This window comes from Carassius auratus, unplaced genomic scaffold, assembly GCF_003368295.1.
Source record: "Carassius auratus strain Wakin unplaced genomic scaffold, ASM336829v1 scaf_tig00021147, whole genome shotgun sequence".
Taxonomy (NCBI): Eukaryota; Metazoa; Chordata; class Actinopteri; order Cypriniformes; family Cyprinidae; genus Carassius; species Carassius auratus.
The window spans coordinates 167,964-177,926 of NW_020525085.1; the positions used below are offsets into that span (position 1 = coordinate 167,964).

Consider the following 9,963-nt stretch of genomic DNA (forward strand, 5'->3'; position numbering starts at 1 on the left):
GCCATGTAAAGCGACTTACCTTAAAGTGGCTTTGTGCTTCAGGATTTTGAACAGCTCTGCACTTCTCATGCAGTCTGTGTCCACCTTTAAACTTACTTGCAACCAATATTAATATTCTTGTAATATTCAATGTTAATATATTAACAATGTGCAGTGCCACGACACATCAAAATAAATACTGATAAGGTGTAATGAAATGTCATCAAACTGCCAGCAGCAAATACATTTTTAAGGTAGCATGGGGTGGTCAATCAGATGTGCCACTGTTACAGTTTTTATAATGCATTCTGATTTATATTGTTTATTAAAATAGTTGGCAGCAGTTCCATTCAAAAGTCAGTCTGTTTTGTTTCATTGCTCTGCCCTTCAAAGAAATAGTTCCACTAATGGAGTAATTTTACAAAAAACAATGGAAGACAGGGGAATGAGAAGAGTTTTTGGAAACCTGTTTACCTCTAGTGGAACTTCTTAAAAGAACAGTTCTCTTCTCATACCAGGTGATTGACAGGCCACTGACTGAGGCTCTGACCAATGAGAGCAGGCTTGAGGCGTGTTGACATGAGTAGTCCCACCCACAATGAAGAAATGCAACATGATCAAGCAGAGGAAGATCAGGACTGTGCAGGTATGAAGAGCGCGAGGGGACATTCCTGAAAAAAATCTGCCGAAAACACATGTGAGTATTTTATTATTTTTTTATTTAGCATGTTACAGTGATTACTTTTTAAATCTGGACATAAATAGAACTATCAAGATGTTAGTTTGTAGGATATGCTATACAGACCAAAAGTTTGGACACACCTTTTCATCCAAAGAGTTTTCTTTATTTTCATGACTATGAAAATAGTAGATTCACACTGAAGGCATCAAAACTATGATTTCACACATGTGGAATTATATATGGAATTTTATACATAACAAACAAGTGTGAAACAACTGAAAATATGTCATATTGTAGGTTCTTCAAAGTAGCCACCTTTTGCTTTGATTACTGCTTTGCACACTCTTGGCATTCTCTTGATGAGCTTCAAAAGGTAGTCACCTGAAATGGTCTTCAACAGTCTTGAAGGAGTTCCCCAAGAGATGCTTAGCACTTGTTGGCCCTTTTGCCTTCTGTGTGCGGTCCAGCTCACCCCTAAACCATCTCGATTGGGCTCAGCTGCGGTGACTGTGGAGGCCAGGTCATCTGGAGCAGCACCCAATCACTCTCCTTCTTGGTCAAATAGCCCTTGATGCCTTCAGTGTGACTCTACAATTTTCATAGGCATGAAAATAAAGAAAACTCTTTGAATGAGAAGATGTGTCAAAACTTTTGGTCTGTACTGTATACATTTTTTACATTAATTCATTTAGAAGATGTCTCTAAGTGACATCTAAATAAAGAACGCTCTACAACACCAATGATTCATCCTTAAAACACATTAACATTAGACAAAAGTCTAAACTGTAAAGTACCAAAATTTTTACAAATTTATACTTTAAAAGGCATATGGGGAATTATAAACTAATTGTAAATAAATAAACTGTGTTGTGGAGCAAGAAAGTCTGATAGTGCAATAATAAGATGGCATAGATCATGCGGCTCCTTTTACAGACTGTCAGATTTATTTGCTTATGGTTTCCTACATTTTTAAATTATGCTGAACATGATTTTGGTTACGCCAAAGTATTCCGTTTGATACAACATTGTGTTGATTTCTTTTGTGTCGGAAGTGCCTAGAGGGTTTTTGTGACTAGCTGTTATTGAAACATCATCTGGAGAAATTCTTAGGAAATTCTCAGGAGGTTTCCAAGATATTTTGTGGTTGATTTGCTTCAATCATCAATATGATGTGCTATTTTCTGGCATATTCACTGCAAGAGTGTGTCTGCCTCCCAAACAATGTTAGGTAGGTTATTCCAGAGTTTAGGCGCCAAATAGGAAAAGGATCTGCCGCCCGCAGTTGATTTTGATATTCTAGGCATTATCAAATTGCCTGAGTTTTGAGAACGTAGCAGACGTAGAGGATTATAATGTAAAAGGAGCTCATTCAAATGCAGAGGTGCTAAACCATTCAAGGCTTTATAAGTAATAAGCAATATTTTAAAATCAATACGATGTTTGATAGGGAGCCAGTGCATTGTTGACAGGACTGGGCTAATATGGTCATACTTCCTGGTTCTAGTACGAACTCTTGCTGCTGCAACAACCACCCAATAAAGCATTACAATAATCTAACCTTGAGGTCATAAATGCATGGATTAACATTTCTGCATTTGACAGTGAGAGCATAGGCAGTAATTTAGATATATTTTTGAGATGGAAAAATGCAGTTTTACAAATGCTAGAAACGTGGCTTTCTAAGGAAAGATTGCGATCAAATAGCACACCTAGTTTCCTAACTGATGACGAAGAATTGACAGAGCAGCCATCAAGTCTTAAACAGTGTTCTAGGTTATTACATGCAGAGTTTTTAGGTCCTATAATTAACACCTACGTTTTTTTTTTCAGAATTTAGTAGTAAGTAATTACTCGTCATCCAGTTTTTTATATTGACTATGCATTCCATTAGTTTTTCAAATGGGTGTGTTTCACTGGGACATGAAGAAATATAGAGCTGAGTATCATCAGCATAACAGTGAAAGCTAACACCATGTTTCCTGATTATATCTCCCAAGGGTAACATATAAAGCGTGAAGAGTAGCGGTCCTAGTACTGAGCCCATTGTCATTAATCACTTTCCCCATGTTGTTCCAAACCTGTAAAAGCTTTGTTCGAATTCAGAACACAATTTAAGATATTTTGGATAAAAACAGGGAGGCTTGTGACAAGAACGTTATGAAGCGACAAGAATTGTTTTTGTAATGCGTGAAAACAAAAATATCCATAATTTTAGTGCCATTTTGAAGAAAATGAGCTGAACACAGGCAGTGTACGCTCTTCTGTCTCAGCTGCGCCACAAGGATTTACTATTTTCTTTCAAATCAAACCGTCCACTGAGGAGACAAATTGTTGAATAGTCATTATTAAATATAAATTCATTATTTTTGTTTTCTTCGAGTACAAAAATTATTCTTGTCGCTTCATAATGTTACGGTTTAACCACTAATGGGAGATGGACTATTCTGACGTTGCTTTTCACACTTATACAGTGTAAACTTAATACAGAACAGTGTCTTTTACTTTACAATCTATGGGATAGACACAAGCCTCCTGGCTTTCATTCAAAATATCATAAATTGTGTTCTGAAGATGAACAAAGCCTTTACTGGTTTGGAACGACATGGGGATAAGTGATTAATGGCAAAATTTTCTTTTTGGGGTGGAACAAAAAAACTATACTTTGTACATTTGTTCGTGCCCTGAGTTTGAAAGAAACCATTTGAAATTACTTCAAAGCTCTGTTAAGAACTATGTTTCAGGAATATTTGTATGCTGTCATATGCATGTCAGTATCAGTATGTGTGTGTGCTGTTTATGGACATTTATAACCTCTTAGAGAAATATCTGTGTGCTGCATTTTTATCGTAGGAGCCCAGACAGATGATGTGCACTTGATTGCAACACAAAATCCATTTGTTTAAGCTAGACCAAGATCTATTGTACTATGCAAGACCTGGCTTTGGAAGCAATGAAATGCCTAGAATGGTGTTATGTAAACTGATGATCAACATTTTTATTTTTTTAATATTATATACTTACATAATTAAAGGAATAGATAAGCCAAAAATGAACATTTCCTGAGAATGTACCCACCTCTCAAACCATCCAAGATGTATTTGAGTTTTTTTCTTCAATAGACCAGATTTGGAGAAATTTAGCATTCCATCACTTGCTCATCAATGGATCCTCTCCAGTTATAGCTGGTAAAAACATCACAATAATAGGGGATAACAATAAGTAACACAATAAGTAACACACATCACTCCAGTACAGTAATTAACATCATGAGAAGTCAAAATCGGATCACCAGTAGTTCTTTCGGACAGTTCGATTCAATAAATCGGTTGAAGAAAACGGTTCACCAGTTCAGTCAGTGTACTGTTTGAGTAAATGAATTACTCCGGGATATTGGCTTGTTTTAACTCAGAGGGAGTGTCAGCCACATTAAAAAAGTTAACAGCTTGAGTCATTTGTGGATTAATGCTTATTGGAGACGCGAACCGTTACAAATGATTCAGGTCGATTTAGTGAACTGGTTCAAAAAGATCCGGTTACATCGAATGATTAGTTCGTGAACCGGATATGACAAACTGCTTTGTTTTGAACACACTCACAACAGACACGGAAGAGAAGAAGACAATGCTGAATAAAGTCGTCGTTTTTGTAATTTTTGTACCAAAATGTATTTTCGATGCTTCAAAAAATTCTAACGGACCCTCTGATGTCACATGGACTACTTTGATGATGTTTTTCTTACCTTTCTGGACATGGACAGTATACTGTACACACAGCTTCAATGGAGGGACTGAGAGCTCTCGGACTAAATCTAAAATATCTTAAACTGTGTTTCAAAAATAAACTGAGGTCTTACGGGTTTGGAACAACATGAGGGTGAGTTATTAATAACATAATTATGATTTTTGGGTTAACTATCCCTTTAATCGTTTTTCAGTTGCCCCACTTACCACCGCTCGTCTCCTCACTCGCTCTCCCGTTGCAGACCTCGCTGAACCACGCTTCCCCCGCCACAGTTATGTAGCTACCTTCCAAATGGACAGTTTATGCATTGTTCAACTCCCATGGAGAATCAAAATTTTTGTCCCAACTAAAAGAGTCTTCCTAAACAAAAACAAAGGTCCCGGCACAAGCAGTTTTAAACACATACTGCAGTGATGTATAAAGACACAATAAAAATCTTAATAGGGATAGGAACTGATTTCCACGGTATTTTTTCCCCCATAAATTCCATTTTGCTACCAGAAACCATTTGGTTACCAACATCCTTCAAATATTCAGACAGAAGAAATAAACTCATACAGGTTTGGAACAACTTGAGTAAATGATGACATAATATTCATTTTTGGTTGAACTATCCCTTGAATGGTCCTGATAACATACTTTATTTACTTATTTTTCATGCAAAAAAAAAAAAAAGATCTATATGATCCTCATATATTTTCCATATTTTCTTATCCAATTTACTACTTAAAAAAGTTAGCAGCTTAGTCATTTGAACAGTCTTTTTATTGTTTATATTTAATTTTTTATTGCAAATATTGATTGATCAATACACAATATGTTCCAATGATAAGTTGCTTTTTATCTGTACTTGCATGTATATTGAAAGGCACATCAATATCACATTGTAAATGAATATGATGATGACATGATGTATTGATATGATTTAATTGTCTTATTCTCTGACAGATCTGATTGAGAATGGCAATGTTTAACAGTACTGGAATACTGGAGACTGGAACTAATGATAGTCAAGTCTACCGTTGTACTTTAAAAGAACAATTCAAGTACATTCTCCTCCCGGTGAGTTACACTTTGGTGTTTGTGTTCGGTCTGGGGTTGAACATCACGGCCATGTACATCATCCTGTTTCGCACCAAACACTGGAAGCCCAGCACCATCTACATGATCAACCTCAACGTCTGCGACACGCTTTACATCCTCACCCTGCCGTTCCTCATCTACTATTACGCTGATAAGAACGACTGGCCGTTCGGTGAGCTGATGTGTAAGCTGATTCGCTTTCTCTTCTACACAAACCTCTATGGAAGCATCCTCTTCCTCAGCTGCATCAGTCTGCACCGGTTTCTAGGCATCTGCCACCCGATGCGCTCTTTGTACTGGATGAACCGCCGGCGTGCTCGTATGATTTCTGTGGGAATATGGCTGATCATTCTCATCTTACAGGCACCGATTCTTTATTTCTCCCGGATGAGACATAATTATAATAATAATAATCTGGTCTGTCATGACACCACCATCAAGGAGCTCTTCAATGACTACATTGTCTACAGCACGGTGGTGATGTTTCTGCTTTTTGTCCTACCGTTTTGTGTGGTGCTGGTCTGCAGCGGCCTGATGGTGAAGAAACTTCTTGATCCCGGAGATCTCAGAGAACCAATGTCACAGCGCTCCAAACAGAAGTCGGTGAAGATGATTGTTATTGTGCTCTTGGCTTTCATGGTGTGCTTCTTGCCTTTCCATGTGAACCGCAGTATTTGCTACACCTTCCGTTACCTTGACAAACACGACTGCAACTTATTACTACTCTCCAATAATATCTACAAGGTCTCGCGACCTCTGGCCAGTCTCAACAGCTGCATTGACCCCATCCTCTACTTCATGGCAGGACAGAGCTTCAGAAACAGCTTCAACAAGAAATCAACCAGGAAGTCTGACAGAACCCTTTTAACATTACAGTAAAATTTCTTGAGTTTTTATGTCTTTATTTTTATAGAATGACCATATGTACTTTTTTTTGGGATTCCTGGGTTAAGCGCAATGTGAAAAGGTCTATTTTCCGGGAAAAGGTCCTGGCCAGGATTTCTAAACTGGCCAAAATGTCCGGCAGTGTTTACATTGCATTGCTTTGACTGTTTATGTAGATCCCACCTTCATGAACCCCATGATTGGTCGATTATTCACAATGCCTGAAGGTCATTGGTCAAACTACTTTTCCGTCATTACTTTTAGCAATTCTGAAAACAAAGCCAGAACCAGACAGGCAGGATCTGGCCAGGATCTTCCTGGGAAAATAGTGCTTTTCACACTGTGCTTAACCCAGGGTTATCATTTGTCACATTTAGCTAATGTAGAAGTGAGGTTGAATTAGCAACAGACACCCAATCGCGTGCCTCACCTGTCAAACAGTGACAGAAAAACATCAGATGGATTGAAGAAACTGTTTTATCCTCACTTATATAATATTTAGCTAATATACACAATATAAAAATAGCTTCCTTCATGCCATGTCGTAATTACCGTAATTCTGAGATGACAATGTGTGACATTCTACTTGGAGCTCCTCGTTGGTTTTTGGGTTGGTTTTGTTGCACAGACCTGGCAACCCTGCTTCCAAGACATCAGACTCTGAATTATGCATTTATCCATCTAGATTTTGCATGCTCCAAATTCTAGTGTGATGTTGCATAATTAACTATTGAAAGTGTGAAAAGCCATATTGTTTACGTTACATGTGAGATCAGAATAGTGTGTATACTGAAAATACATTTCAGTGTACTGAAATGCTACTCTTATGAACTTTTTATTTATCAAAGAACTCTGAAAAAAATGATCATGATTCATGAAGTGAAGACTTGATGCAGAAAATTCAGCTTTTATAAAAGAAAAAATATATATTTTAAAATGTATTCAATATAGAAAACAGTTATTTTAAATTGTAATGATATTTCACAATATTACTGCTATTACTGCTAATGCAGCCTTGGTGAGCAGAAGAGGCTTCTTTCAAAAACATAAAAAATTCTTAGCGACCTCAAACTTTTGAATGGTGCATTACCAGAAAAATCATCACAAGTGAAAATTTAATACATCGCAGTCCTAATGCAGCTGACATCAGTCTATATAAAGATGAAGACATGTAAATATAAATTTCCATGCAGATACTGCAATTAAGTTCTTTATTTGAACAGTAGAAATATCAAGAAAAAACATTATTATTAGGAAAATAATAAATAAAAGCAACAGCAATACAAAGCTTAGTTTCCCCCTTAACTGATCATTCTAGTCGATCTTCACAAAGTAAGGTGTAACAGTGATGTATGTCTCCAGCTATAACTATGATGGAATTCCAGAAATGATTGCAAACAAACATGAGTATTGTATCAAATATTCACTTTATATAAAATGTGCATGTACATGTCAGTTACAAAACTGTGATGCTGCCTTTGAGTAGCCTTTCCTGTCAGTACTTGCTCTTAACTACAAATAAATACAATGAAGGAAATGATGAAACACAGAGTATTATTTCATTTTATATATATGTTTTTTTTTTTTTTTTTTTTTCAGTTATCTAAGTAATTTGTGATGAGGAGTTGATTTTGCAATCAAGGTCTTTGTGAAACGTACCGGAACGGTTCAGGATAATTTCATGTAATTTTTGAAGCCTTGCACAATCTACCAAATGCAACAGCTCATGTAGATTCTTGTTTCTTTACATCTATGGACTGATGAACACTAAACTATATCCTGGGAGAGGAAGATGCATGACACCAAAATGTACGTCAGAAGTTTCGTTCACACTGCGAGCCAATTTGAACAACTACAATTGTTTTCAAAGTTTATTTTTAGGTAGGACAAACACGGCAAAAATGTTTTTTTGTACTTAGTATTACATTTTTTAAAATCAAGATGTATTTAATTGCGAAGCAGAATTACTTAAGAACATAACAAATATCTGTCAGTGTGGAAAAAAATTTAAATAAACTTGATATAATAAGAAAGAAAATCCTAATTCTATGCATTTTTTTCTATTTTAATGTCACTATATATATATATATATATATATATATACATCTTCCCCAGTATTTTTTCCAGGACAAATGTCTTAACATTTCAAAATCAAGAAAAATTGGATTCAATATTTATTTATTTCAAATTGGATAATTATTTATTTTAAATTTGTAATGGAATGAAATAGGGATAGGGATGTAAAATGAAAAAACATAAATAAAAAAAAAAAAAAAAAAATTTTAATGTTATGGTTGACATTAATATATATTTCAAAATATATATTTTTTGCACCTTTGTGTATAATAATTAAAAAAGTGCAGTAAAGTGCATCAACTATTTAAAAATTCATACAAAAACAAGAGTGCAGTTATTATGGATATAAGTTTGATTTAAAAATCTCATCAATTTTGACAACACTGAAATCGCACATAAAAAATCTGATTGGAAACATATTTTCATTTATTTAAAAACTAACGTCAGATTCAGTATTGGTTTTCAAATTTGATTGACATTGAGCTGCAGCGTGAACGTCAGTCAGACGTTTATCACTTTTATCACATTAGTTTAGCTTATAGCATGAATTTCTCAGCAGTCTGCCCTTAGATTAGTGCCTTGCATCTGCTAGGGATATAAATGAATATATTTTATTCAGTTGCTTTGTTTTTTAGAGAAAAGCTTTAATCAAGCTGATGAGCTGAAGGTTGCTGTGCGTATCGGCTTGTTAGAGTCTGAGTTTGTTAATATATGAAATATTACATTCTATTGTCAAGGTCAAAACCTGTGAACACCTGAAAATGCTCATTTCTAAGCGATATTGCTGTTGTTTCTGTGCCATTCACATGAAAAAATTTTAAACTGTGGAACAATTAGCCACCTTTTTTTTTCTTCAAAGAAATAAAAATGTTAACCGAAAATGTAAAACATTGTGGTCCCAAAAAGCATTTAAAAATGTTTGAATGCCATTGCATTGGATGACAAATATCAAACCAAGCGTTTGTTTGAATAAACAGACTTCAGCACTCTTTTCAAGCCAATCATTGACAAAAACAACATTAAAAAGAAACATGTTCATTGTTAATGCAATCAAATATTATGACATTCACACATGTAAGGTTTAGGGTTGCAGTATATCAGTCACGTACGGTCTCATTTCGGACTTTTATGTTGAAGTTTTGGTTTAGTTTCCTGTTCTTATCTTGCAGTCTTTTTTATTTTTGGCTCCTTTGATTATTTCAGTGTAACCATTTGCTGTGTTTGGTTCTTGTTTTCTTGGTTGTTTCTAATTTAGTGTCATTTAATCCAAAACTTCAAAATAAAAGTCCAAAATGAGGATTATGTGACAAAAAAGCACATTCACTGTATTAGCAAATATTTTAGTTGGTGAGCAAGTGTAAACCATCTTTAGTAAATATTTTCATATATCCTGTACCATTGATTGAATATATAAGTTATGCATGTAAAAACCACAGAATACTAATTTATATAAGAAATTGCATATATAACTCATATATATGTGTTTGAAATTAATAATGCATGTTTTTGTGTGTTTT

At 35.2% G+C, this 9,963-nt stretch overlaps 1 protein-coding gene across 1 annotated transcript; it reads left to right on the forward strand.

Moving 5' to 3' along the window:
- The first annotated feature begins 612 nt into the window (after window positions 1–612).
- Window positions 613–7,276, forward strand: LOC113076742 (P2Y purinoceptor 2-like). Its single transcript, XM_026249437.1, has 2 exons — window positions 613–676; window positions 5,351–7,276. The coding sequence occupies exon 2, from the start codon at window positions 5,363–5,365 to the stop codon at window positions 6,362–6,364; it is 1,002 nt and encodes a 333-aa protein (XP_026105222.1). The 5' UTR covers window positions 613–676; window positions 5,351–5,362; the 3' UTR covers window positions 6,365–7,276.
- The last annotated feature ends 2,687 nt before the right edge of the window (window positions 7,277–9,963 follow it).